Genomic DNA, 27,537 nt, shown 5'->3' with positions numbered 1-27,537 from the left:
ATCAACTGTAAGGTGCATATTGACATCAGAGTAGAATGTAAAACATGGGCACCTCAGGATCAAACAGGGTACTAACTGGTGTTTAACCTAGGCAGTGCACAGGCTTCTTGAAACACAGGGAAACTCTGATTTCTAGCCCCAGAGAGAGGCAGGAGGCCAGCTGCCACCTTGCCTCACTGCCCTTGCTCATTAACTGAGTTTTCAGAGCCAGCGCTGTGGTGTAGTGGGCTAAGCCTTCGCCTGTGGCGCCAGAATCCCACATGGGCACTGGTTCATGTCCCAGCTGCTCCTCTTCTGATCCAGCTCTCTGTGGTGGCCTGGGAGGGCAGGGGATGAAGGCCCAAATGTTTGGACCCCTGCACCCCTGTGAGAGACCCTGAAGAGGCTCCTGGCTTCAGATCGTTGAGTCCCTCTGAGGAGTGAACCAGCAGAGGGAAGACTTCTCTCTCTTTCTCTGCCTCTCTGTAACTCTACTTCTCAAATAAATAAATAAAATCTTAAAAACAACAACAACTGTGTTTTTGCCTCTGTTTCTAATGTGGTGACAGAGGACTGCACCTCACAGTCCTCCCTCTCTGCTGCTATCGCTGAATCAGCAGCAGCCTCCCAGACTCCCCACCCAGGCCACATAAAATCCACCTGAAAGTGGACTTTCCTGCTTCTACCACATTTGTCCTGACCAGCCAAGAAACAAGACACAGCAGGCATTTTGAAGAGCAGCTGCCACGCCCCCTTTCCCTCTCCACCTTCCATTCCAGCAGGAACTACCAAGTGAGTCTTTAAAAAGATAAAATTAGCTGGCGCCGCAGCTCAGTAGGCTAATCCTCCGCCTTGCGGCGCCGGCACACCACGTTCTAGTCTTGGTTGGGGCACCGGATTCTGTCCCGGTTGCCCCTCTTCCAGGCCAGCTCTCTGCCGTGGCCAGGGAGTGCAGTGGAGGATGGCCTAAGTACTTGGGCCCTGCACCCCATGGGAGACCAGGAGAAGCACCTGGCTCCTGCCATCGGATCAGCGCGGTGTGCCGGCCGCAGCGCGCCGGCCACGGCGGCCATTGGAGGGTGAACCAACGGCAAAAGGAAGACCTTTCTCTCTGTCTCTCTCACTGTCCACTCTGCCTGTCAAAAAATAAAATAAAATAAAATAAAATAAAATAAAATAAAATAAAATAAAATAAAATAAAATAAAATGATGAAATTACAATGCTGGAGACAACCTGGTTGGGGGCCTGAGATCCTCATGTTGTGAAACTATTAGAGCCGTCCCCTCTGAACCCTTTCCTAGAGAGGACACATTCAGCACAAAGTGCTAAATTCAGGAGGGGCAATGTCACCAGTGTCGAGGAACACCACGCTGAGAGGACAAGCAGTGCGCCAGGACCCTGCATTGACTATAAACAATATATGTCACACGGCAGTCTTTCCACCAAGGGCGATAAATCTCCTGTTCCTTGAAAGACAATCATGTTGGGAGATTAGTTCTGGTTCCAGCTGATATAAAGAGTATCGCACTATACAGTCCAGAGAGGGAGGTTGTGTGTGTGTGTTTTGTAAATAAGACCCTCTCAAAAAACAAGAGCCTGGATACCCTCTCAAATCCATTTTCACTGCTTCACCCATGAATAATGCACAGTTGGAGCTTGCTGCCTCCTCTTTACACTGTGTGTATGTGTGTGTTTGTGTTTGACAGGCAGAGTTAGACAGTGAGAGAGAGAGAGACAGAGACAGGTCTTCCTTTTCTGTTGGTTCACCCCCAAATGGCTACCACGGCCAGCGCACTGCAGCTGGCATGCTGCGCCGATCTGAAGCCAGGAGCCAGGTGCCCAAGCGGGTGCAGGGCCCAAGCACTTGGGCCATCCTCCACTGCCTTCCCGGACCACAGCAGAGAGCTGGACTGGAAGAGGAGCAATGGGGACAGAATCCAGCATCCCAACCAGTACTAGAACCCAGGGTGCCAGCGCCGCAGGCAGAGGATTAGCCAAGTGAGCCGCGGCGCTGGCCATGTGTTTAAGATTTATTTATTTTAGGGGCTGGTGCAGTGAGTTAAGCTGCCGCTTGTGACACTGGCATCTCATACAGGTGCCAGTTTGTGTCCCCACTGCTCCACTTCCCATCCAACGCCCTGCTAACGGCCTAGGAAGGTAGTGGAAGATGGCCCAAGTTCTTGGGCCCATGCACCCATGTGGGAGACCTAGAAGAAGCTCCTGGCTCCTGGCTTTGGCCTGGGCCAATCCTGGATATTGCAGCCATTTGGGGAATGAACCAGTGGATGGATGGCATCTGTCTCTATCTCTTTCTGTAACTCTGCCTTTCAAATAAAGTATTTATTTCAAAATATTATTTAAAATTATTTTAATTATTTTCAAATAATTGAGGCTAGGTTATTGCAATAGTTCCATGCTGTATTTCTCTTTACCCCTGAGGACAGAAGTTCCAGAGAGCTCCTTTTGAATAGTTAATTTTGATCAGGTTCCTCCTCTGTTCAAAATGCTGCAACAGCTCCTTATTTCACTCAGGGCAAAAGTCCAAGTCTTGGCAAGTACCCTTGACACCTGATGGCCCAAGTGCTTGGGCCCTGCACCCGCTTGGGCACCTGGCTCCTGGCTTCAGATCGGCGCAGCATGCCAGCTGCAGTGAGCTGGCCGTGGTAGCCATTTGGGGGTGAACCAACAGAAAAGGAAGACCTGTCTCATGGACATCATCTCATCTTTTCCTACTACTCTCTCCTCATCCAGCAACACATGCCAGATATGCAGGTCCACAGGGCCTTTGCATTGCCTACTCCCTCTGCATTGAATGCTGCTCCCTCAGATAAAGAGTGAACACATCCCCAAGGCTACCTCCGTCATTTCCTTCAAATCTATGATCCAAAGTCACCTTCTCAAAAAGGCCCAAACTAGGCCGGCACCATGGCTCAACAGGCTAATCCTCTACCTCGCAGCGCCGGCACACCGGGTTCTAGTCCCAGTCGGGGTGCCGGATTCTGTCCCGGTTGCCCCTCTTCCAGGCCAGCTCTCTGCTATGGCCCGGGAGTGCAGTGGAGGATGGCCCAAGTGCTTGGGCCCTGCACCCCATGGGAGACCAGGAGAAGCACCTGGCTCCTGGCTTCAGATCAGTGTGATGCACTGGCCGCAGCGTGCCAGCCACAACGGCCATTGGAGGGTGAACCAACGGCAAAAAGGAAGACCTTTTTCTCTGTCTCTCTCTCTCACTATCCACTCTGCCTGTAAAAAAAAAAAAAAAAAAAATTTCTACCATATTTAAAATTGAAATCTTCCCTTCCCAAAACCTAAAACCTCCAATCCCCCCACCTTTGTTCTATTTTTTCATACCATTATCACCTGCTGGCACACTATACATTTTACTGTTCATTACTAATTGTCTATTGTGTCTTTCTCAATTAGACCTTAAGTTCTCTAAGAGCAGAGACTCTTACCTGTTTTGTTCTCTGATACATCTTAAGCAAACAGAAAAACATAAGGGGTGCCCAATAAATGTTTGTTGCAGGAGTAAGATCTGAAATTCCGAGACTCAAACTAGGCTCAGTATCCCAAGACCTACAGGTTAGAGGAGTAGAAACATGATGGTGGGGGGGGGGGGGGGCAGCGCTGAGGCACATTAGGTTATTCCTCTGCCTGCAGTGCTGGCATCCCATATGGGCGCTGGTTCTAGTCCCGGCTGCTCCACTTCCAGTCCAGCTCTCTGCTATGGTCTGGGAAACAGTAGAAGATGGCCCGAGTCCTTGGACCCCCGTACCCACATGGGAGACCAGGAAGAGGCTCCAGGCTCCTGGCTTTGGATCAGCTCAACTCCGGCCGTTGTGGCCAACTGAGGGGTGATCCAACTTAAGGAAGACTTCTCTCTGTCTCTCCCTCTCACTGTCTGTAATTCTAACTCTCAAATACAATAAATCTTTTTTTTTTTTTTTTTTTTTGGACAGGCAGAGTGGATAGTGAGAGAGAGAGACAGAGAGAGAGGTCTTCCTTTTTCGTTGTTGGTTCACCCTCCAATGGCCGCCACGGCTGGCGCGCTGCGGCCAGCACACCGCGCTGTTCCAAAGGCAGGAGCCAGGTGCTTCTCCTGGTCTCCCATGGGGTGCAGGGCCCAAGCACCTGGGCCATCCTCCACTGCACTCCCGGGCCATAGCAGAGAGCTGGCCTGGAAGAGGGGCAACTGGGACAGAATCTAGTTCCTGACCGGGACTAGAACCCGGTGTGCTGGCGCCGCTAGGTGGAAGATTAGCCTATTGAGCCGCGGCGCCGGCCAAATAAAATCTTAAAAAAAAAAAAAAAAAAAAAAAAAGATGAGGGGAAGGACAAAGTGTAAATGGTGGTAGCAAACTCTTGTATTTCCCACAGTAATTGGTAAACTCTTGGAAGGTAAGAACTGCATTGTATTCATCCTAATACCCAAAGCTGGGGCCAGCGCTGTGGCACAGTGGGTAAAGCTGCTGCCTGCAGTGCCAGCATCCCATATGGGCGCTAGTTCGAGTCTCGGCTGCTCCACTTCCAATCCAGCTCTCTGCTATGGCCTGGGAAAGCAGTAGAAGATGGCCCAAGTTCTTGGGCCCCTGCACCTACACCGGAGACCCAGAATAAACTCCTGGCTCCTGGCTTCTTATCAGCTCAGCTCTGGCCATTGCGGTCATTTTGGGAGTGAACCAGCAAATGGAAGACCTCTCTCTCTCTCTGCCGCTGCCTCTCTGTGTAACTCTGACTTTCAAATATATAAATATCTTAAAAAAAAAATAGCCAATGCCTTTGCACCTGGTAATTCAGCAAATCACCTGCTGAATGCACAATAAAGCAATATTGCAGAAAACTGTGCCTGGCATGTGAGTTTCAATGAATGTGTGGAAAATGGAGGACAGAAAGTGACAAGTAACTTACGGGAGGTACAAAAAGGGAAAGTCCGGCATTGTTAATTTGCCACCACAGGGGCTGGCGCTGTGGCATAGCGGGTAAAGCTGTCACCTGCAGTGCCGGCATCCCACATGGGAACTGGTTCGAGTTCTGACTGCTCCACTTCCCATCCAGCTATCTGCCTTGGCCTGGGAAAGCAGTAGAAGATGTCTCAAGTCCTTGGGGCCCTGCACCCATGTGGGAGACCCAGAGGAAGCTCCTGGTTCCTAGCTTTGGATGGGCGCAGTTCCAGCCATTGCGGCCAACTGGGGAGTGAACCAGTGGGTGGAAGGCCTCTCTCTCTGCCTCTCCTTCTCTCTCTGTGTAACTCTTTAAAATAAATAAATAAATCTTTAAAAAAAAAATTTAAAGTTGTTACCACAATTTTCCCTATGTATCTCACCACCTAACTCTATCAATCAACTTTAGTAAGAACAAAGATTGGGGTTGGGGAAGCAGACTAGGAAAGAATGAGAAAGAGAAGCCAAATGAGAAAGGCACGAAAATATGAACTTTTATGCTTTCTGACCCACAAGAAGTGAAGCTTTTTACTACTTGACACAAATACACATTCAAACACATACATTCCATTCATATATATCTCACCTATGATATTTATACTTGAAACAGAAGCTCATAAAATACTACTAACCCTTACAATGTGCAATGCACTCTAATATTTTCTATTCTATCCCATTAGACATAAAAGAACATAACTCTGGCTGCTACCTACTAAATCAATTTCACAATCCACTAAATTGATTTCATGCCTCCCTAAACTGATTCCATGACTCATCAAGGAGTCTTGACATGTAGTCTGAAAAACAATGGAAAAGCATCTTTTTTACTCTCTTTTTTTTTTTTTTTTTTTTAAGATTTATAAAGGCAGAGTTATGCGGGGGGTGAGAAAGAGGGAGAGGGAGAGTCGGGGTGGGGAGAGAAAATATTCCATCTGCTGTTTCATTTCTCAAATGGCTGCAATGGCCAGGGCTGGTCCAGGCTGAAGTCAGAAGTCAGAGATTCAGCCGGGTCTCCCACATGGGTGCAAAGGCCCAAGGAGTTGGGCCACCTTCTGCTGCTTTCTCTGCACATTAGCAAGGAGCTGGATTGGCCATGAAGCAGTCAGGATTTGAACTGGTGCCCACATGGGATGTCAGCACTGCAGGCAGTGACAACCCATTACACCACAACACAGGCAGCATTTACTCTCATTTTTTCCTCCATTACAAAGAATATTAGTCTTCAGAAAATCTTAAAAGAATTGTGTCTAGACAGGTATTGTGGCACAGCAGTTTCTCTTTTTTTTTCTTTTTAAGGTGTATTTATTTTTTTGAAAGTCAGAGTTACAGAAAGAGAAGGAGAGTCAGAGAGAGAGAGAGAGAGATCTTCTATCCACTGGTTCACTCCCCATATGGCCACAATGTCCGAGGCTGAGCCAGGATGCAGCCAGGAGCCAGAAACCATGCACTGGGAGCTTGTTCCAGGTCTCTCACATGGGTAGCAGGAGCCCAAGCACTTGGGCCACCTTCTGTTGCTTTTCCCAGGCCATTAGCAGGGAGCTGGATCAGCAGTGGAGCAGCCGGGGCCGGCACAGTGGCACACTAGGTTAATCCTCTGCCTGTGGCACCAGCATCCCATATGGGCACCGGGTTCTAGTCCGCTGCTCTTCTTCCAGTCCAGCTCTCTGCTGTGGCCTGGGAAGGCAGTGGAGGATTGGGGCCCTGCACCCGCATGGGAGACCAGGAAGAAACACCTGGCTCCTGGTGCCGGATTGGCACAGCCCCAGCCGTTATGGCCATCTGGGGAGTGAACCAACAGAAGGAAGACCTTTCTCTCTGTCTCTTTCTCTCACTGTCTGTGACTCTGCCTGTCAAATAAATGAATAAAGGAATAAATAAACAAATAAATAGATAAATCTTAAAAAAAAAAAAAGAAGCAGAGCAGCCAGGACACGAACCAACGAACATATGAAATGCTAGAATTGCAGATGGCAGCTTTACTGGCTATAGCACAATGCTGGCCCTAACACAGCCATTTAAGCCACCTCTTGGGATGCCTACTTCCCATATCAGGAGTGCCTGGAATTGAATCCAGCCTCTGTTTCCAATCCAGGATGGTGTCCCAGGCTCCTGGCTTCCACTTGGCCCTGCTCTAACTGTTGTGGGCATTTGGGGAGTGAACCAGTAAATGGAAGCCACTCCCACCTTATACCACCCTCCCACCCCCTCCTTGAAACTTTATTTTTAAAGGTTTATTTATTTTTCTTGAAAGTCAGAGCTAGAGAGAGTCAGAGGGAAAGAGGGAGAGAAGGTGAAAGGTGGGGGGGGGGAGGGAGGGAGGGAGGGAGGGAGGGAGAGAGAGGTCTTCCATTGCTGGTTCACTCCCCAAATAGCACTGGGCTGATCTGAAGTGGGAGCCTGGAGCTTCTTCCAGGTCTCCCATACGGGTGCAGGGGCCCAAGGACTTGGGCCGTCTTCTACTGCCTTTCCAAGCCACAGCAGAGAGTTAAATTGGAAGTGGAGCAGCCGGGTCTCGAACTGGCGTCCATATGGGATGCTGGCATTGCAGGCGGCAGCATTACCCACTATGGCACTGGCCTCGAAACTCTTTCAAACAAATAAATAAATCATGTTTTAAAAATATTTATTTATTTATTTGAGAGGTGAAGTAACAGACAGGGAAAGGGAGAGACAGAAAGGCCTGGGGCTGGCCCCGTGGTACAGTAGGTTAATCCTCAGCCTGCAGCACTGGCCTCCCATATGGGCACCAGTTCTAGTCCTGGCTGCTCCTCGTCCAATCTAGTTCTCTGCTGTGGCTTGGGAAAGCAGTAGAAGATGGCCCAAGTCCTTGAGCCCCTGTACCTGCATGGGAAACTGGGAAGAAGCACCTGGCTCCTGGCTTTGGATTGGCGCAATTCCAGCTGTTGCAGCCATTTGGGGAGTAAACCAACGAAAAGACCTTTCTCTCTCTCTCTCCCTCTCACTGTCTGTAACTTTACCTCTCAAATAAATAAATTAAAAATCTTAAAAAAAGAGAGAGAGAGAGAAAGAGAAGTCTTTCATCCATTGGTTCACTCCCTAAATGGCATCAACAGCTGGAGCTGGACCAATCTGAAGCCAGTAGCATTTTCTGGGTCTCTCATGTGGGTGCAGGGACCCAAGTACTTGGGCCAACTTCCACTGTTTTCCCAGGCCATTAGCAGGGATCTTGATCAGAATAGAGCAGCCAGGACTTGAACCAGTGCCCATATGGGATGCCCGCAACACTTAACCTTCCACTCCACAGCCCTAGTCCCATAAGTAAATCTTTTAAAACAATCCTGTCTGCTACAGAAACAGAAGGGAAACAGAGTAGCAATAAGACATGGTTCTCATCCCACAGTAGGCCAAGGAAAAAGAAACCTGGTCAAACTGCAGAAAAAAGGAATTTAAACAAATTGATTCCTGGAGTCCTTAGAAGAAAGATGGTGACTGGATAACTGGTTCTAACACCAAATACTCTTTAAACTGTATTAGCCACGTGCCCCAGAGCCCTGAGAGCTCCACAGCTCTTGGTTTCCCCAGCGTCTACACTATAGGCCATGGACCTCCAACACTGTTTGAAACTGAAGGGAATTCTTTCACCCAGTACACAGCAGTTAGAAGGCAAGAATGAAAAGAAACATTTGTTCCTAAGCTAGAACTCTCCATGTGCTTCACACTGGCTGCAATGTGGCAGTTCAGCTCATGAGTAACCCTAAGGTCTGATAACACTTTGTTTAAGTGCTAGATTAAGTGTGCTTTATTTTTTATGTATTTGAGAGAAAAAGAGCTCCCATCCACTGGTTCAGTCCCCAAATGCCCACAATGGCCAGCTGGGGCTGGAGCTGGGAACACAATCCAGGTTTCCCACATGGTGGCAAAGGCCCAGTCACCTGAGTCATCACCTGCTGTCTCCCAGGGCCTGCACTTGCAGGAAGCTGGAATCAGATACCAGGGTACTCCAGTGTGGGATGCAGGTATCCCAACCAGCAACCCAACCACTAGGCCTAACACCCACTCCTAAATGTGTTTTTTAAGAAATATTTATTTGAGGGGCTGGTGCCAAGGCTCACTTGGTTGGTCCTCCACCTGTGGTGCCAGCATCCCATGTGGGCACTGAGTTCTGGTCCCAGTTGCTCCTCTTCCAGTCCAGCTCTCTGCTGTGGCCCGGGAAGGCAGTGGAGGATGGCCCAAGTGCTTGGGCCCTGCACCCGCATGGGAGACCAGGAGGAAGCACCTGGCTCCTGGCTTTGGATTGGCACAGCGCTGGCCGTGGTGGCCATTTGGGGAGTGAACCAACGGAAGGAAGACCTTTCTCTCTGTCTCTCTCTCTGTCTCTAACTCTACCTGTCAAATAAATTTAAAAAGAAAAAAAGAAAGAAATATTTATTTGAAAGACAGAGAGCTACAGGGAAGCAGGGGCAAAGAGAAAAAGAGAGTCTTTCAAAAACTAGTTCACTCTCCAGATGGCCACAACAGCCCAAAGCTGGGACATTCCAAAGCCAAGAGCCAGGGACTTCTTCCCCAGTCTCCCACACAGGTGCAGGGGCCCAAGAACTTGAGCCATCTTCTACTGTTTTCCCAGGCCACAGCAAAGAGCTGGATCAGAAGTGGAGCAGCCAGGACTCGAACCAGTGCCTATATGGGATGCTGACATTGCAGGTAGAGGCTTTACCTGCTACAGCACAGCACTGGCCCCCTGTGTTTTTAAAAGCTAGTATCTGGGGGCTGGTGCTGTGGCATAGTAGGTTAAACCTCCGCCTGCAGCACCGGCATCCCATATGGGCTCTGGTTCCTGTCCCAGCTATTCCTCTTCCAATCCAACTCTCTGCTAATGGCCTGGGAAAGAAGCGGAGGATGGCCCAAGTGTTTGGGCTCATGCACCCACGTGGGACCCAAAAGAAGCTGTTGGCTCCTGTCTTTGGAACAGCCCAGCTCTGGCTATTGTAGCCATTTGGGGAGTAAACCAGCAGATAAAAAGACTTCTGTCTCTCCCTCTCTCTGTTTGTAATTCTGCCTCTCACATAAATAAAGCTTAAAAAAAATAAAGCTAACATCTGGAATCGGCACTTAGCCCAGCAATTAAAATGCCCATGTCCCACAGTGGAGTGCCAGGGTTCAATATCTGGCTCTGGCTCCCAGTTCTGGCTTCCTACTAATCCTGAGCCTGAGTGGCAGCAGTGATGGCTCAAGTAATTGGATTGTGCCCACATGAGACTGGATTGAGTTCCCAGCTCCTGGCTCTGTCCCTGGCCCAATTCTGGCTATTACAGGCATTTGGGTAGTAAGTTAGTAGACAGGAGTGCTCTCTCCCTGCCTCTCAAAAACAACCTTTTTTTTTAAGGGAAAAAAAGCTAATTTCTGGGGTCGGTGCTGTGGCATAGCTGGTAAAGCCACCACCTGCAGTACCAGCATCCCATAAGGTCACTGGTTCGAATCCCGGCTACTCCACTATCAATCTCAAATCAATAAATTAAAAAAAAAAACTTTTTGAATTTTGAAAAATTGTTATAAAAGCCTTGAGAGGGGTCAGCAAGTGGTACAGCAGGTTTAACCACTGCTTGCAATGCTGGCATCCCATATGAGTGATGGTTCTAGTCCCAGCTGCTCCACTTCTGATCCAGCTTCTTGCTAATGCACCTGGGAATGCAGCAGAAGATAGTTCAAATGCTTGGGCCCCTGTCACACACAGAACCTCTATATGGAGTCCATGGTTCCTGGCTTCAACCTGGTCCAGGCCTAGCAGTTGCAGCCATTTGAGAAGTGAACCAGCAGACAGAGATCTTTGTTTCTCCCACTCTCTTTCTGTAACTCTGCATTTCAAATAAATAATCTTTAAGGCCTTTAGAGATTATTTATAAGGAGAATCTATTGCAGCGCATATAACTAAGAACAAAATGGGCAATACAGAAACTAGATAAATGACATTTGGACATTTAATAGAAATCAGTTCTATTAGCCGGCGCCATGGCTCAATAGGCTAATCCTCCGCCTTGCGACACTGGCACACCTGGTTTTAGTCTCAGTCGGGGCGCCGGATTCTGTCCCGGTCGCTCCTCTTCCTGTCCAGCTCTCTGATGTGGCCCGGGAGTACAGTGGAGGATGGCCCAAGTCCTTGGGCCCTGCACCCCACGGGAGACCAGGAGAAGCACCTGGCTCCTGCCTTCGGATCAGCGCCATGCGCTGGCTGCAGCACGCTGGCCGCGGCAGCTATTGGAGGGTGAACCAACGGCAAAAGGAAGACCTTTCTCTCTGTCTCTCTCTCACTGTCCACTCTGCCTGTCAAAAAAAAAAAAAAAAAAATCAGCTCTATCATTTCTTTTTTAAAAACTTTTTTTAAAAAGTTTTTTCTATCTATTAGTTTACTCTCCAGATGTCCACAACAGGCTGGGCTGAAGTAGGAAGCTGGAAACTCTAACCAAGTATTCCATGAGGGTGCAGGAACCCAATTACGTGAGCCATCACTGTTGCCTCTCAGGGGCTACATTAGTGGGAAGCTGGAGTCAAGAGCTGGAGCTAGGCCAGCTACTCTGATTAGGATGAAAGCATCGTAGCTGGTATCTTTTTTTTTTTTTTAATTTTTTTTTTTAATTTTTTTTTTATTTTTATTTTTTTTTTTTTTGACAGGCAGAGTGGACAGTGAGAGAGAGAGAGAGAGAGAGAGAAAGGTCTTCCTTTTTGCCGTTGGTTCACCCTCCAATGGCCGCCGCGGCCGGCGCGCTGCGGCCGGCGCACCGCGCTGATCCGATGGCAGGAGCCAGGAGCCAGGTGCTTTTCCTGGTCTCCCATGGGGTGCAGGGCCCAAGCACCTGGGCCGTCCTCCACTGCACTCCCTGGCCACAGCAGAGGGCTGGCCTGGAAGAGGGGCAACCGGGACAGAATCCGGCGCCCCGACCGGGACTAGAACCCGGTGTGCCGGCGCCGCTAGGCGGAGGATTAGCCTAGTGAGCCGCGGCGCCGGCCTCGTAGCTGGTATCTTAAACACTAGGCTAAGTGCCTGCCTATATAATTTCTTCACCCTAACTAGATTATAGTTACTTCAGAATCTGAGGGGTACATTACGTCTGTTAATAAAAAAATTAAAACAAAATATAATTCTGAGTACAAAAGGCTGTCACTGAAGAAAAGATACAGACTAAGTTAATGACGGAAATCTACTTTATAATCAAGAGTTCACTCATTTGAAGAGTACCCAGTGGACTACTTCTCTGATTGTATTATACTCATATTTATATGATTAATTTACCATAACAAGATTTTAAAACTGCTGAAAAGCAGAAACAATGTTATTTAGTAATTTTCCCATAGTTACAAGTGTTAGATATGACTCAAAAGTAATATTTTGAGCCAGTATTATGGCATATAGGGTAAAGTCACCACCTGTAACACCAATATCCCATGAGTGCCAGTTTGAGTTCCAGCTGCTCTACTTCCTTTCTTTGTTTGTTTAAAGATTTATTTATTTATTTGAAAGGCAGAGTTACAGAGAGGCAGATGCAGAGAGAGAAAAAGAGAAAGATCTTTCATCTTCTGGTTCACTTTCCAAATGACTGCAATGGCCGGAGGTGGGCTGTTCCGAAGTCAGGAGTCAAAAGCACATTGTGCAGGGGCCCAAAGACTTGGGTCATCTTCTATTGCTTTTCCAGGGCACAGCAGAGAGCTGGATCGGAAGGAGAGCAGCCAGGACTTGAACTGATGCCCTTATGGGATGCTAGTATTGCAGGTAGCAGCTCTTCTTCCAGGTCCCCCAAGTAGGTGCAGGGTCCCAAGGATCTGAGCCATCTTTCACTGCTTTCCCAGACCACGGCAGAGAGCTGGATCAGAAGTGGAGCTGCTGGGACTTGAACTGGTACCCATATGGAATATCGGCACTGCAGGCGGCAGCTTTACCTGCTACGCCACAGCATCGGCTCCTGCTCTACTTCTGGTCTAGCTCCCTGCTAATGGCCTAGGAAAGCAGCAGATGGTCCAAGTGTTTAGGCCCCTGACACCCACATGGGAGACCCAGATGAAGCTCCTAGCTCCTGGCTTTGGCCTGGCCCAGCCCTAGCCATTGCTGCCATTTGGGGAATGAACCATCTTTCATCTGGAATATCTCTCTCTCTCTCATAGAAATTTTATAGTAGTTTAGTGTTAAAGGTACCAACTTACCAACTTCACTGAGTAGACAGAAACATTAAACAAAATTTTCCTCCAAATCAAGTAAGATCTTTATGCTTTAACTACCACATTTAATACTAACACAGCATCACAAAGTAAGGATACAAAAACTGAAGTTAAAAACAAAAACAGGGAAGAAACTCCATCTATTTAATGATGAAACAAAAGCATTTCCACTTTTACCAAGAACATGACAAATATGCCTGCTATCATTTTTACTGTTCAACATTGTTCTAAAATTATTAGCTAAATTAACAAGAAATGGAAAAAGAATTTAGCATATACCAAAAGGGCAGATACAATTACCACTTTTTATAAGACTTCCAATCTGAACAATCTAAGAGATTCTGAAGAAAATACATCAGTACTTGTAAGAAGATTTAGTTTACTGGTATATTTATAAAAGACAAAGAAGAGCTGTTACTGCGGCATAACACGTAAAGCCGCCACCTGTAGTGCTGGCATCCCATATGGGCATGGGTTCCAGTCCCGGCTACTCCACTTCTAATCCAGCTCCCTGCTAATGGCCTGGGAAAGCAGCAGAAGATGGTCCAAGTCCTTAGACCCCTGAACCCATGTAAGACATCTGGATGAAGTTCCTGGCTTTGGCATGGCCCAGCCCTGGCCATTGCAGCCATTTAGGGCATGATCCTGCATATGGAGGATCTCTCTCTGTGTGTCTCTCTGTTTCTCTCTCTCTGCCTCTCCTTCTCTGTAACACTGACTTAAAAAAAAAAAAAAAAAAAAGATAAAGATACACAGTTTCAGAGCCGGCACTATGTGGCTTAGCAGGTTGAAGCCCTGGCCTCCAGTGCCAGCATCCCATATGGGTGCCAGTTTGAGTCCTGGCTGCTCCATTTCTGATCCACTCCCTGCTAATGCACCTGGGAAGGCAGCAGAGGATGGCCCAAGTCCTTAGGCCTTTGCCACCCATGTGGGAAACCTGGACAAAGCTCCTGGCTCCTGGCTTCGGATCGGCTCAGCTCTGGCCATTGCAGCTATATGGGGAGTGAACCAACAGATGGAAGACCTCTCTCTCTGTCTCTACCTCTCTCTGTAACTCTACCTTTCAAATAAATAAAAATAAAAATTAAAAAAAGATATTCATATACTTTGATAACAATAAAAATATTAAATGTTTAGTAATTTTTTTTTTGACAGGCAGAGTGGACAGTGAGAGAGAGAGACAGAGAGAAAGGTCTTCCTTTTGCCGTTGGTTCACCCTCCAATGGCCGCTGCGGCCGGCACGCTGCGGCCGGCGCATTGCGCTGATCCGAAGGCAGGAGCCAGGTGCTTCTCCTGGTCTCCTATGGGGTGCAGGGCCCAAGGACTTGGGCCATCCTCCACTGCACTCCCTGGCCACAGCAGAGAGCTGGCCTGGAAGAGGGGCAACCAGAACAGAATCCGGCGCCCCGATCGGGACTAGAACCCGGTGTGCCAGCGCTGCAAGGCGGAGGATTAGCCTAGTGAGCCACGGCGCCGGCCTAGTAATATATTTAATAGGAGATGGATAGGACCAGGCGTCTGCTTCTGGAATATGATAAAGTAGGGCTGTCTTACTGCAGTAAGTCTATAAATAAGCCACAAAGCATTCCTGGACTCTTGAAAACTCAACAGAAATCTACTGGTAGAGAGCAGAAGATTAAAGAGAAGGGCAGCACAGAAAAGTAAGAGAAAAAGCAAGGGTATAGTAACAATTGGTAAGGAAGAAATAAATGTTATTATAGCTTACATGATTACATACACAGAAAAGCTAACAGTATCTACTAAGTTGTTAGAACCAATCAGGAAGTTTGAAAAAGTAGCTGTCTAAAAATTTTTTTAAAGATTTATTTATTCTGAAAGCCAGTATTTGAGAGGAGAGACAGAGAGAAAGTCAGAGTTAGACAAAGACAGAGATCTTCCATCTGCTGGTTCACTCTCCTGTTGGATGCAACTGCCAGAGAAGCCGGAAGCCAGGAGTTCTAGCTGGGTCTCTCACCTGGGTGGTAGGAGACCAAGCACTTGGGCCATCTTCTACTGCTTTTCCCAGGCCATTATCAGGGAGCTGGGTCAGAGGTGGAGCTGCTGGGACAATAACCAACGCTCGTATGGGATGCAGGCATTGTAGCCGGAGGTTTTACCTGCTATGCAACATGCCTTTCTATAAATTTTAAATCCAAAAGCATTTCTATGCCCCAGCACCAAACAGAAAAATATAATTCTTAAAAAAGATACCATCTTGGGGCTGGCGCTGTGGCACAGTGGGTTAATGCCCTGGCCTGAAGCACTGACATTCCATATGGGTGGCAGGTTAAAAAAAAAAAGATACCATATCATTTCAGGCATGGAAAGCCAAGACTCTGTGGCAAAAAAATATCCTTCACGGAGGATCTCTGTGAGATCTCAGTGGAAAGAAAGGGCCATCAAAGAAGGATGTACTTAGGGGCCGGCGTTGTGGCGCAGTGGCGCAGTGGGTTAACACACTGGCCTGAAGTGCCGGCATCCCATATGGGTGCTGGTTCAAGACCCAGCTGCTCCACTTCCGATCCAGCTCTCTGCTATGGCCTACGAAAGCAGTAGAAGATGGCCCAAGTCCTTGGACCCCTGCACCCACATGGGAGCCCCGGAAGAAGCTCCTGGCTCCTGGCTTCAGATCGGCACAGCTCTGGCCATTGCAGCCAATTGGGGAGTGAACCATTGGATGGAAGACCTCTCTCTCTCTCTCTCTTAGTGTAACTCTGACTTGCAAATAAATAAATCAATCTTAAAAAAAAAAAAAAAAAAGAAGGATGTATTTTTCTCTGAAGGGAGGAGAGAACACCCACTTTGCTTATGGCTGTGTCCAAACAGTGATAGAGTCTATGGTCACAGAGGCCTCCCATAGCCTTGGCAGCCCATGACAGGAGCCTCGGGTGATCACTGATGTCTTCAATAGAGTGTTAGGCGCTGTGGCGCAGCAGGTAAAGCCCCCACTTGCAGTGCCGGCTTCCCATATGGGCGCCAGTTTGAGTCCTGGCTGTTCCACTTCCGAATCAGCTCTCTGCTATGGCCTGGGAAAGCAGAAGATGGCCCAAGTCCTTGGGCCCCTGCACCCACATGGGAGACCAGGAAAAAGCTCCAGGCTCCTGGCTTTGGATCGGCACAGCTCTAGCCATTGAGGCCAATTGGGGAGTGAACCAGCAGATGGAAGACCTCTCTCTCTCTCTCTCTCTCTCTGCCTCACCTTCTCTCTCTGTGTAACTCTTTCAATAAAAAAAAAAAAGTGTTAATTGTTAAAGGAACAACAGAAGTCACTGTGCACTTGCTCCCCATATAGGACCTCCTTCCTTAATGAGCTGTACTATGAGAATCGACTGCAAATCTTGTTCTCAAACTGCACTCTATATGTTGTGGGGGGGTGGGGGTGCAAAATGTTGAAATCTGTGCTTAACATGGAGTTGGTCCTCTGTATATAAAATCAAACTAAAAATGAACCATGATGAAGAAAGAAATGGGAAAGGGAGAGGGAGTTGGGATGGGAGTAGGGGTGGAAGGGTGGGTATGGGGAAAGAACCACTATATTCCTAAAGTTGTATCTATCAAAAAATGCATTCATTAAATAAAAACTTTAAAAAAAAAAGATACCATCTACAATTGTGGCTGTCCCCACAGAGGCTGTCTTACTGCCTTTCCTCCCCCAGTCTCCCACAGCATGGAAGCCACTCAGGATTCCATGACTTATACATTTCCCCTTTCTCCAACTTCAAAGTTTTGAAAATAAAGTTTATTGCTTTTGGTTAGATGCTAATTTTTCTTTTTAAAAAAAAAGTTATTCTTTTAAAAAAAATTATTATTTGAAAGGCAGAGAGACAGTCAGAGATCTCCCACTGCCCTCAACAGCCAGGGGACTGGGCTAAGTTAGAGTCAGAAGCCAGGAACTCAGTCTGAGTGGGTCTCCCATGTAGGAGGAAGGGACCGTACCACTTGAGCCATCACTGCCACCTCTCATGGCACGTATTAGCAGGAAGCGAGAATCAGGAGCAACGCCAGGCCCCAAACATGCACCCCAACATGGCAAGGAGCATCTTAACCCCTGCACCACTTGCCTGACCCTAGAGATGAATATTAATGCTATCTCTTCCCTATCAAGAGTTCTAATTTGGTACCTTTATTACATATTCCCAGTTATTCTATCATAATCCATTTACATTTAATCATGTATATTGCAGGGTTACTTGCTTTCCATTGTTTCTTCTCCTTTTCATTTTTAGAATCTATCTTGAAAAGTTCCTATTTGGTCAACAGCCCTTTATAGATTTTTCTCAAGTATAATGGCATTTCCACATATCTTCCTTTCATCTTGTCAATAAATATTACCTTGTCTAAGTCCCTTCCTATCAGTACTGTACAGGTGTTACTCGACTGCCTTCTAGTTTTGGGTGTTGAAAGATAAAAGAAGATGCAATCTTCTTCCTTTCTAAGTAACACACATTCTGCCTGAAAACTTAAAGGATTCTCATTTTATCCTTGAAAATTCAAGATTTTTTCATATGTCTTTTTCACCCCATAAATTCAGCCTTAAATTTAATAAACCTTTCAATCTATGTAAGTATGTAAGTCTTTCTTCTATTCAAGAGGGCTGTTTCTATTATTTCAATTAATTTTTTTAAAGGATTTATTTATTTTTTTATTTGAAAATCAGAGTTACACAGAGAAGAGGCAGAGAGAGAGAGAGAGAAGTCTTCCATCCAATGGTTCACTTCCCAATTGGCTGCAACGGCCAGAGCTGTGCCAATCTGAAGCCAGGAGCCAGGAGCTTCTTCCGGGGCTCCCATGTGGGTGCAGGGGCCCAAGGACTTGGACCACCTTCTACTGCTTTCCTAGGCCATAGCAGAGAGCTGGATCAGAAGTGGAGCAGCCAGGTCTCGAACCAGCGCCCATATGGGAAGCCAGTGCTTCAGGCCAGGGCATTAACCTACTGCGCCACAGCACTGGCCCCTCAATTAATGTTTCTCCTCTACTTGTTCTTTACGCCTGCTCCTGGAACTCCTGATATCTGCATGTGAAGTCCCCTGACATCTTCTCAAGTGTCTCCTTTTTGTTCTGTTTATTCTTTCCGTGTCTGGATCCTGGGTCCCCTTAGCTGTGCAGCAATTTTTTTTTTTGTTTCCTCATGAGTTTCACCCTTAGATATGCAGGGTTTTCAAAAAATTTGCAGAAAATGTGTACTAAAGGGGTTGGTGCTGTGGCATGGAAGGTTAAGCCTCCACCTGCAGTGCCAGCATCCCTTATCGGCACCAGTTCTATTCTCAGCTGCTCCATTTCTGATCCAGCTCCCTGTTAATGCACCTAGGAAAACAGTGGAAGACAGCTCAGGTATTTGGGCCCCTGTACCCATGTGGGAGACCCAGAAGAAGCTCCTGGCTTCTGGCTTTGGTCTGGCCCAGCCCTGGCTATTGCAGGCTCTCTCCTTCTCTCTCTGTATTTTTGACTTTCAAATAAATAAATAAAACCTTTAAAGATTAAAAAAGAAAAAAAACAGGATATGTATATTATGTAAAAACTAGACATGGATTTAAAATTTTTTTGTACCAAAATAAACTTGTGTTTTTTCAATTACATTTTTCCATGAACCTTTTGAAAGTATCCCCACACTTTAAACAATGCCAGCTCTGCCAGGTGTAAGTATGGATAAATCACTGAATCCACTGTGCGGCCTAAAAGAGAAATCCCCGTAGTTTCCCCACTGCCCAGGCCTCACGTGCAGGAAACACTATCTCACCTCCCGAGCCACTGCGCTGAGGGCCTCAAATCTCCACAGTCCCAGCTCCCGGGAGGAATTCCTTTGCATTCTCTCACTAGCGCTCTCTACTGGCCCAGAGGGGAACCATGTCCTCCACCAGCTTTTCAGTTACTTCTCCGTCATGCTCCTTGCTTCCCAGCCCTGCCTGCAGTGCTAACAACTGCTCCACACAGATGAGTTTCTGAATATTGGAAATGGAGAACAAGAAACACATCATCCCTGAAACTCTCAACAGCCTTAAATACTCCAGTTTGACATCAATATAAATATTCTCCAAGGATGTAATGAAGAATAGGAAGGATTCAAAAGGAATCAAAAACTGTCACTCATTCAGATACCTGAGTGACCACCGTATGTGGGGCGGAGACAGCAGGACAGGCTGGGCATCACGCACCAGAAATACTTGGGACTAGAAGTGTTTCAGATTTCAGGGTATTTTTGACTTTGGAATATCTGCATATACAGAATGAGATGCCTTGAGGATTTTATGCATTTTTTTAAAGTTTATTTATTTGGGGGCTGGCACTGTAGTGTAGCGGGTAAAGCCGCTGCCTGCGGTGTTGGCATCCTATATGTGTGCTGGTTCAAGTCCCAGATGCTCCACTTCCAATCCAGCTCTCTGCTATGGACTGGGAAAGCAGAAGATGGCCCGAGCCCTTGGGCCCCTGCACCTGTGTGGGAGATCTGGAAGAAGCTGCTGGCTCCTGGCTTTGGATCAGCACAACTCCAGCCATTGCAGCCAATTAGGGAGTGAACCAGCAGATGGAAGACCTCTCTGTCTCTCTGCCCCTCCTTCTCTCTGTGTAACTCTGATTTTCAAATAAAAAAATAAATCATTTTTTTAAAAAGTTTATTTATTTGCATCTACTTGAAAGGCAAAGCAACAAAGGGGCAGGGGAGCACACTTCTATCCTCGCATTCACTAACTAAATGCCTACAATAGTCAGGGTTGGGCCAGGTTGAAGCCAGGAATCTAGAACTGCATTCAAGGCTCTCACGTGGGTGGCAAGGGCCCAAGCATTTGAGCCATCATCTGATGCTCCCATGATGCATCAGCAGGGAGCTGAATAGGAAACAGAAGTGCAAGGATCCAACTGTCACTCCAATATGGGATGCAGGCATCCCAAGCAGCGGTTTAACCCACTGTACCACAATGCCCACCTGTGTACAATATCTTCATAATTTTGTGCATGAAACAAAGCTTCACAGAGTGGAATTTTCCACTGTGGCATCATGTCAGCACTCAAAAACTTTCAGATTTTGTAAAACTTTGGATTTCAGGATTTGGATTTTAAAACATGTATTTGAAAGAATCAGAAAGAGAGAGACCTGCATACACACATACACATACACACACACACACACACACACACACAGAATCTTTAATCTATTGGTTTACTCCCCAAATGACAGTAATGGCCAGGAGCCAGGAACCCCATCTAGATCTCTCAGGAAGGTGGCAAGGATCCAAGCACTTGGGCCATTTTATACTGCTTTCCCAGGTGCATTAGCAGGGAGCTAGATCAGAAGTACAGCAGCCAGGACTTGAACTAGCAATCAGATGGAATGCTTGGCTTTGCAAGTGGTGGCTTAATCTGCTATGCCACAAAGTCATCCCCAAGGATTTCGGGTCTTTTAATAAGTGATGTTCAACTTGTATTGGTTTCTAAGGTGATAATTTTTTTAAAAGATCTATTTATTTGAAAGGCGGAGTTACAAATAAAGAGGGAGAGAGAGAGATCTTCCATCCATTGGTTCACTCCCCAAATGGCTACAATAGCAAGGGCTGAGCCAGACCAAAGCCAGGAGCCTGGAACTCTACCTGGGTCTCCCATGCAGGTGGCAAGGGCCCAAGCACTTGGGCCACCTTCCATTGTTTTTCCCAGGTGCACTGGCAGGGCCAATTCCACTTCTGATTCCAGTTTCCTGCTAACATATGCCTCAGGAGGACTTGGGTCCCTGCCACACACACAGGAGAACCAGATAGAACTACTTGCTCTTGACTTCAGGCTGGCCCAGCCCCTACATATTTGGGGAGTGAATCAGTGGGTGGAAGATCTTTGTCTGCTTGCTTGCTTGTTTGTTTCTCTCTCTCTCTCTCTGTCACACTACCTTACAAATAAATAAAAAACTAAATAACACTTATTTAAAAGTAAGGGGAAAATGACTTTAATGAGGTAGGAAAGGCAAAGATGGAGAAAGTTAGGGAAGTGCAGCTTCTCCTATTGACCTTCATGAGATTCTTCAAGTGCTCCAGTGTTCAATGTTCCTATCATAGCTGTGAGTTGAAGAATCAGTCAAGCAGGCTAAGCCAAAGCTGGCAGATGACTGCAGATGGTCTTCAGCTGTACAATAAAAATTGAACTTGCTTTCCAACAGGCAGACTGAAATGACTGTGGAGAGTCTATTCACTCCCACTGCACTGCACTCAAGATGTATCTCAAGAGTGGCAAGCACAATAAATGAAAATAGAATACATGAAATTTCTTTCTTAGTCTTTTTTTTTAATTGGAGAGGGTGGGTACCTTGGAACTCAATCCATGTCTCCCATACAGGTCCAAGACTCAAATACTTGAGCCATCATTGCTGCTTCCCAAGGTCCGTACCAGCAGAATGCCAGAGGCAGGAATCACACCAAGGCACTTCAATACAGGACATGGGCACCCCAACCAGCATCCCAACCACAAAGCCAAATGTGTGTCCCAAATTTCTTTAAGTACATACCAGTTTTAGGCCATAATGCATTGACTGCAATTTCACCTCTAAATTCTTCCGCCATCCCAAGAACACACATAGACATACCATACTTAGCAATGGTATAAGCTGAAAAAAAAACCAGAGTAGTGATTTAATTAAGAAACACACTGATTATTGAATAGAAATAACAAATTTCTATTACTATTTTCTCCATGATATAATTTTCATTATAAAAGATACAATATACAATTTTTTAAATGTAACATTTTGTAAAGAACAGTTTTTATGCAAACAACTAAAGTCAAATGAACTAGTTTTATAAATTTCCATCTTACTATATGAATAAGAGGTCATAACAAACTTTTATTTTTCTGAATACTATGGAGGTAAGTCACATTATTGCTTCTTAGTCTGCTTTTTCTTTTTAGAGTATAAAAGCTATTATTTAAAGGGAAAGTACTGCTTGTCAAATAAGAAGAAGTCAATTAAAGCAGATTCCTTCTGTTTTGCTCTATGTGTTGTTATTGCAAGAGTCTTTCTAAATGTTAGTAAATTATGCTGAAAAAAGAATTAAGTATTGGGGCTAGCACTGTGGCTTAGTGGGTAAAGCCGCTGTCAGCAGTGCTGGCATCCCATATGCGCACTGGTTCAAGTTCCGGCTGCTCCACTTCCGATCCAGCTCTCTGCTATGGCCTGGGAAAGCAGTAGAAGACAGCCCAAGTCCTTGGGGCCCTACAACTGCGTAGGAAACCTGGAAGAAGCTCCTGGCTCCTGGCTTTGGATCAGCCCGGCTCTGGCAGCTATTCTGGAGAGTGAGCCAGCAGACAGAAGACCTCTCTCTCTCTGTCTCTCTCTCTCTCTCTCTCTGCCTCTACCTCTCTGTACTTCTGCCTTTCAAATAAATAAATAAATAAATCTGAAAAAAAAAAAAAAAGAAGAGTGTTTCATGGTTAGTTTTTAACCAATTTAAGAATGAATTACATACAATAAAACACACTCACTGGGACATGGAAGAATTGTCTGGGAAGCTCACTAGGCTAATCCTCTGCCTTGCGGCGCCGGCACAGCGGGTTCTAGTCCTGGTCGGGGCGCCAGATTCTGTCCCGATTGCCCCTCTTCCAGGACAGCTCTCTGCTGTGGCCAGGGAGTGCAGTGGAGGATGGCCCAAGTGCTTGGGCCCTGCACCCCATGGGAGACCAGGAGAAGGACCTGGTTCCTGCCATGGGATCAGCGTGGTACTCCGGCCACAGTGCGCCAGCCGCGGCAGCCATTGGAGGGTGAACCAATGGCAAAAGGAAGACCTTTCTCTCTGTCTCTCTCTCTCACTGTCCACTCTGCCTGTCAAAAAAAAAAAAAAGAATTGTCTGGGATGATGGAAACCCATATCCTGATTTGGGTACTGGTTACACAGGTATATATATTTCTCAAAACTTATCCAACTGAACCATTAAAATGTGTATATCTTATTCAGTATCAACTATACTTCAATTAAAATTATAGATAAACAATTAAGAATCTACTTTCCAAAATGCTACTTACTAATTTGCCATAGAAAATTAAATGTTGAATGCAACATACAGATTGTGATTACACCACAGATACACCAAACCAACCATCCCCGCACCCTACCACCTACCACAGTGCTGTTTGAACCACATGGGATTCAGATTCAGTGGCGGACTGAGATTGAGGATGTGAGCAATTTTACTCTTTCTCAAGTATGGAATACAGGCTTTAGATCTGAAAGCAAGAGAACCCAAGTCAACAGCATGCTAGCAACCTCTCCTCTTCTTAAAGTTGTATTTTAAACCACTTCTACAGTACAACTGAACTTGCAAAGTCATCTGCAGGGCATTTTTTGTTTATGGGATACTACTGTTTGTTTTCTAGAATGAAGACTGAAAAAGCAACTAATTTCCATCCTTCAAAACTTTGGTTAGCATCAACTACAACTGGGCCACATTTCCTCTCCCCAACACACACACCACATACATAATTTTCAGAAATGGTCAGAACTTGTCAGTCACCACTGTGGTAAAGAACACAGTTTTTCAAGCTAAGCAGACCTGGATTCAAATCCTACTTCTGCCCCTTCTCTGTGGGACTATGGAAAAATTATATAGCATTCTAATTCTGTTTTCTCCTTTGTAAATGCTGGTGATACTCAATACTACCTAGGATTGACTAAGAGATTAATATGAGATATTCAGACAGTGCTATACATGAAATAAACAATCACTAATATTGATAATACATATACTGCCTTATTGTATCTTAGCAGGTATAGTACTCCTACTATACTAGAACTGTAATTTAGTTATGTAACTCCCAATATATTTCCAAATTTAATATGCATCAATATAAAATGCAATATGCCTTTGGGAGCAATATATGGTTTCATTTCTTAAAAAGCTGTTCATACAAATAGGCAATTTATTTTATAAAAGACAAATCTAATATTTTAAATTTTCAATTACTAAGTTATAATGTAGCTAAATAACATATTATAGCTTAATTATTTTATAGCTTTATTTTAGCTTTATTCACAGCCAATGACTTCCATGATTTAGAACTATTCTGTTCTTTCAAGTCAGTTTTTTTTTTCAATTGCCAAATGCACAACACTTTTGTTATCTCTTCAAGCTTACAAACCAAATACCATCATTAGTGAAAGTGGTTTTTCTATGCATGGTTAAACATTTCCAAAGATGCTTCCTTCTCTCTCTCTCTTTTTTTTTTTTTTTTTTTTTTTTTGGACAGGCAGAATTAGTGAGAGAGACAGAGAGAAAGGTCTTCCTTCTGTTGGTTCACCCTCCAAATGGCCGCTAAGGCCAGCGTGCTGCGCCGATCCAAAGCCAGGAGCCAGGTGCTTCTTCCTGGTCTCCCATGCAGGTGCAGGGCCCAAGCACCTGGGCCATCCCCCACTGCCTTCCCGGGCCACAGCAGAGAGCTGGACTGGAAGAGGAGCAACCGGGACAGAATCCGGCGCCCCAACCAGGACTAGAACCCGGTGTGCCGGCGCCACAGGTGGAGGATTAGCCAAGTGAGCCACGGCGCCGGCCACTTCCTCCTCTTTTAGGGTGTTGAGGTAAAGAGAGGCAAACACTATTAACTGATTTTCATCAAAATAGTGAAACTGGGGCCAGTGCTGTGGTATAGCAGTAAAGCTGCTGCCTTTGACAGGCAACCCATATCGGCAGTGAGCAGTTCAAGTTCTAGCTGCTCTACTTCCTATCCAGCTCCCTGCTAATGTGCCTGGGAAGGCAGCAGAAGATGGCCCAAATACTTGGGCCTCCGCACCCACATTAGAGACCTGGGCCTAGCCCTAGCAGGATGTGGCCTTTTGGAGAGTGAACGAGGGGATGGAAGATCTCTCTCTCTTTCTCTTTCTCAGCCTCTCCCTCTCTGTTTTTCCACTTTTCAAAAAAATAAATAAATCTTAAAACAAAACAAAACCCTGAAACTATACTTCAAAGAATCAGTAGGAAACAAACTAAATCTATTTCAGGCAATAAGACCATAATTCACATTCAAAGAAAGAGCTCATTTCATTTACATGAAAAACATAAGCTTTCCTATGCTCTGTTTGACAAATCTTTTTCATCTGCATTTTGCCAGCCTGGCCCTCAACATTATCAATCTTACATCAGGAGCATTTCCCACACATGGTCTATCTCATATACTACTTTACAAACTCTTAGCACTACCCCATACCATCCCTCTTTCTCTAATGCTCTGCCTTTCAAATAAATAAGTCTTTAAAAAGAATAGCTGATCATAAATGTAGGAACTCTCAACAATGAATAAAATCTTTGTGCAACAGTTTTTATTTTTAGAGTATCTATTCCTGAGATATTTGCACATCTGTTATTGGAAGCTACTACAGTATTTAAGTACGTAAGCACCCTTTAGCTTATAACTTTTTCATTGAGAAAGGTAACTGAACAATGTTAGCTCATTTTTCCTATAGTTAGAAATTGGGGGGGGGTTGGTTTGGTTTTTAATTCAACTATCAAATGTAGAAATGTGATATAGGCTATCCCCTTCACTTTTGGATAATGACCGCAGTATAAGAAAGTAGATCAGATTGTTCCTGCCAAATGATGGGCTTCCAAAGACACAAGGAAAGAGCAAACAGAAGCATATGGTGTGTGTACATAACTCATAATGTCAACTGAAAAGGCCAAGTCTGTAATTACTATCACAAATTTTGACAAATCTACATATAATTCAATGCTTTACTTGTATTTATCATCACCATCTCAGAACAAAAACACAGTCTACATTAGTTTAGGTATTAATAAGCCTAAAATCAACACTGACCATTACCATAACACTGTTTATAGTTATGTTTATTAATTTTGACTAATCTATTATAAAATTTTCAGTTAAAAAAGGGGGCAGCACCGTGGCATAGCAGTAAAGCTGCCTGCAGTGTCACATCCCATATAGGCACTGGTTCGAGTCTCAGCTGCTCCACTTCCCATCCAGCTCCTGGCTTCAGATCAGACTAGCCCTGGCCATTGCAGCCATTTGGGGAGTTAACCAGCGGACAGAAGATTTCTCTGTCTCTGCCTCTCTCTCTGAAACTCTGCCCTTCAAATAAATAAGTCTAAAAAAATAAATAAATAAAAATAAAAGGAAATTTTAAAAAATTTTCAAGACATTTCTCAATATCTAACGAGTCCTTTCCTGATGTTCATGTCATGTGTCACTAGTTTAAAAAAATTTAATCACATTAAAATTCTGACACCTTAAATAAATATAACAAGGCTTCCTCATTTATAGTAGAAACTATCACCAACGATTTAATATATTCACACAACGTGCCCTACTAAGCATCAGTTCAAGATACAGAGCAAAAGTTCCTGGTTAGGTTTATATTTTTAGTCATCTATTTAAAACATTCAGTTGAAATTCTTTCACAAAGTTGTAAGCTATAAAATATTTTGATCCAGATAATTTTTTCATGTAATATATAACTGTTTCACACAACAACATTGCTTATCTTATTTTAAAACAAATACAAACCCTATCACAAAATGAGTCTTTTTTTTTTTAGTTCATTGAGTTTTTTATTATCATATTTTCTATATGTTTATCATAGTTCTTTTACTATGGTTTAATTTAATATGGCTTCACTCAACAATGAGATATACCTTACACATTGAATTTGAATTTATAGAAATATGCCATATATCTTGGGACTGACATTGTGGTGTAGCAAATAAAGCTGCTGCCTTCAAGGCCAGCATCCCATATGGGCACCAGTTCAAGTCCCGGCTGCTCCACTTTCAATCCAGTTCCCAGCTAATGCCCTGGGAAAAGCAGTGGAATATTGTCCAAGTGCTTGGGCCACTGCCACCCATGTGAGAGACCCAGATGAAGCTCTTGGCTCCTGGCTTGGCCTGACTCAACCCTGGACGTTGCAGTCATCTGAGGAGTGAACTAGCAGATAGATCTCTCTCTAACTTTCAAATAAATAAATAAATGTATAGTAAAGAAACAAATATGCCACATATACACAAAGAAGTAAGTTCTCATCCATTTTACTTGAATATATGGCCCTCTTGACATACATTTCATTTTCCTACTTCAGATAAAGACAGAGGGAAGAGAAATATTTCACTTTCCTCTTTAACATAAGAAAGCAATAAAAAAAATAAAGAAAAACAGCAGTGCAAGCACAACAATAAATGGCAATTTTTAGCCTGCCCTCAGCACACAGAAGACAATGGAGCTCATGGCTCATTTAATGAGGCAGTGGATGCTCCGCACTCAGCCACAGCAGCTGGTCCTATCATGTGGGAATGGCAAGGCTGTCTTCACGTGGACAGATTCTCCAATTCCTCAGGAAAAGCCAGAGGAACACGCGTCTGACACAGCAGTTAAGATGCCACTTGGCCGGCGCCGTGGCTCACTAGGCTAATCCTCCACCTGCAATGCTGGCACCCGGATTCTAGTCCTAGGTGGGGCGCCGGATTCTGTCCCGGTTGCTC

At 45.3% G+C, this 27,537-nt stretch overlaps 1 protein-coding gene across 3 annotated transcripts in view; it reads right to left on the bottom strand.

The window, feature by feature from the left end:
- HSDL2 (hydroxysteroid dehydrogenase like 2) overlaps positions 1-27,537 on the bottom strand; it is an 83,856-nt gene that overhangs the window by 30,780 nt on the left and 25,539 nt on the right. Inside the window, exons 5-6 of one of the 3 annotated variants that reach the window (XM_008249545.5) lie at positions 23,175-23,278; positions 21,566-21,664 (exon numbers count right to left, since the gene is read on the bottom strand). The exons of 1 other annotated variant lie outside the window; for it this stretch is intronic. In XM_008249545.5, coding sequence (XP_008247767.1) covers positions 21,566-21,664; positions 23,175-23,278 — 203 coding nt within the window. The remainder of the gene's footprint in view (positions 1-21,565; positions 21,665-23,174; positions 23,279-27,537) is intronic. One more of the 3 variants, XM_089301649.1, reaches the window with a different exon arrangement.

Source organism: Oryctolagus cuniculus, chromosome 1 (assembly GCF_051225735.1).
Source record: "Oryctolagus cuniculus isolate XC-2025 breed Fujian yellow rabbit chromosome 1, ASM5122573v1, whole genome shotgun sequence".
Classification (NCBI taxonomy): Eukaryota; Metazoa; Chordata; class Mammalia; order Lagomorpha; family Leporidae; genus Oryctolagus; species Oryctolagus cuniculus.
Note: the sequence above shows the minus strand (reverse complement) of the source record. Positions and strands in the feature narration are given on the sequence as shown.